The sequence below is a fragment of the Arachis ipaensis genome, chromosome B02, assembly GCF_000816755.2.
Source record: "Arachis ipaensis cultivar K30076 chromosome B02, Araip1.1, whole genome shotgun sequence".
Lineage (NCBI taxonomy): Eukaryota > Viridiplantae > Streptophyta > Magnoliopsida > Fabales > Fabaceae > Arachis > Arachis ipaensis.
This window is the reverse complement of record NC_029786.2, coordinates 11,986,120-11,988,257: the sequence shown is the minus strand read 5'-3', so window position 1 is coordinate 11,988,257 and position 2,138 is coordinate 11,986,120. Positions and strand designations below refer to the sequence as shown.

The following is a 2,138-nucleotide window of genomic DNA, read 5'->3' as shown; positions in this document are numbered from 1 at the left end:
TTTTTTTAGCAAATAATAATAATAATTATAATAAAAAACAAACATGATTATGAGTAGCAACATTATCCAATTGCCAGTTGCCATTTGCTTGATTTTAATGATGAATATCAATAGTATGGGGCAATTCAAATTCTAACCTTTATGGTACCCCACGTGCTTAAAGCAACCTCTCCCTTTTCATGTTCACCTGCCATATTCTAATCTCTCATATTTGGAATTTGGTCATTACTCACTTGGTCACAGCACATAATTTGACATCTAAAGCCACCATACACATTCTCTCTCTTAAAAACCCATGTCAAAAGTGAAGTCTTTTGGATTTGATCTTGAACCATTTTAGCTATAGTTCCTTGTGTTCACACAAAATCAACATAAGAAACATACCCTTTTGTTTATATAGCTATATATTGTTATTACTATTATCCTTTTTCTGCTTAATTATTATTAGTTAGCCAAAACCATAGGAAATTAAAGAAGTCTTCAATCTTGAGTTCATATATAGTTTTTAATTTCTTCTTGCTGCTGCATAATGAGGGAATTTCCTTCTTGTTTCGGTGAGAATGGTGTTCAAGTTGCTGATTCATCATCTTCTTTAGGTTCAACAACAACAACAAGATCAGCACAAAATGTGACATGTGTCTACCAATGCAAGCTGCAAGAAAGTTCTTCAATTTGCTTCATCACAGTGACATGGACAAAAACCCTAATGGGACAAGGCTTGAGTGTGGGAATTGATGATCTTTTCAGCAACCATTGCCTCTGCAAGTTTGACATAAAGCCATGGCTGTTCTCAAGGAGAAAAGGGTCCAAGAATTTTGATGTCAAATCCAATAAAGTTGACATCTTTTGGGATTTGAGCTCTGCAAAATTTGGTTCTGGCCCTGAACCATTAGAAGGGTACTACCTAGCAATCATGTTCAACCATGTCATGGTGTTGCTCCTTGGTGATCTCAAAAAGGATGCATGCAAGAAACTATTTGATCATCATAATAATGGTGATGATGAAATTTCCTACAATCTTCATCAATCTTCTGGTGCAATTTTTATTGCAAAGAGGGAACATGTTTTTGGTAAGAAATGTTATGGAGCAAAGGCTCAATTTTGTGACAAGGGTCCATTGCACAATGTGACAATTGAATGTGACACATTTAATACCAACAGTAATAATAGTATTAGTAGTGATCCTTGTCTTGTGATAAGAATTGATAGCAAGATTGTGATTCAGGTGAAGAGGTTGAAATGGAAATTCAGAGGGAATCATACAATTTTGGTTGATGGGGTTCCAGTGGAAGTGTTCTGGGATGTGCATAATTGGCTCTTTGGGAATTCTATGGGGAATGCTGTGTTCATGTTCCAAACTCAATCTCAATCTGTTTCTTCTTCTGAAGATCATCACTGTCATCATCATCATCATCATCATCATGAAGATGCATTAACTTGGGCTTATTGTCAACAGTTTAAGGATTCACAGTTGCAAGGTCTTGGATTCTCTCTCATTTTGTATGCTTGGAAGAATGAGTAATCAATAGAGCTGTTACTTTTTCCATAATAATATTTAACTATTTAGCAATGTTGATGGACTTGTATTTTATTTGTAGAAGTTAAAATCAAACATTAGCCAGTAGGCAAAATCCTGATCAAAATCAATGCATTTGACTTTTTTAAAGATTAATTTCAGATACCCTGAATCCAAGGAGAAATGCTTAATTGACTTGTGTGGTTTGGCAGCTATTTCACCGACCATGCTACGTAAATGTGTATGTATATACACTTAACCATCAGTATAGAATATATTAAAATATAAAATATATATTAAAATAAATTAAATAATATATATGAGTTTAATTTTAATGCACTAGTAGTGTAAAACGTTTTACACAGTTCATGCAATCACATTCGTTCTTTTGGATGACCATTCACAAGGTCGTGAAAGGTAATTATTTTTACTGATGTGACATTACATAATTAAATATACGTGTAAAACTACTTTAAACTGACAGTATATTAAAATTAAATTTATATATTTATATACAAATATAAAATAACTAATTTGATTGCTGATTTTTTTATGGATATATAAAATTTTTGTTATTTCACTTTAATTAAAGTTTTCTAAGAAAATTAAGCAACCATAATAT

The 2,138-nt window shown here is 32.4% G+C and overlaps 1 protein-coding gene across 1 annotated transcript; it reads left to right on the top strand.

Moving 5' to 3' along the window:
* Positions 201-1,526, top strand: LOC107628186. The gene has a single exon (XM_016330968.2). The coding sequence runs from the start codon at positions 530-532 to the stop codon at positions 1,520-1,522; it is 993 nt and encodes a 330-aa protein (XP_016186454.1). The 5' UTR covers positions 201-529; the 3' UTR covers positions 1,523-1,526.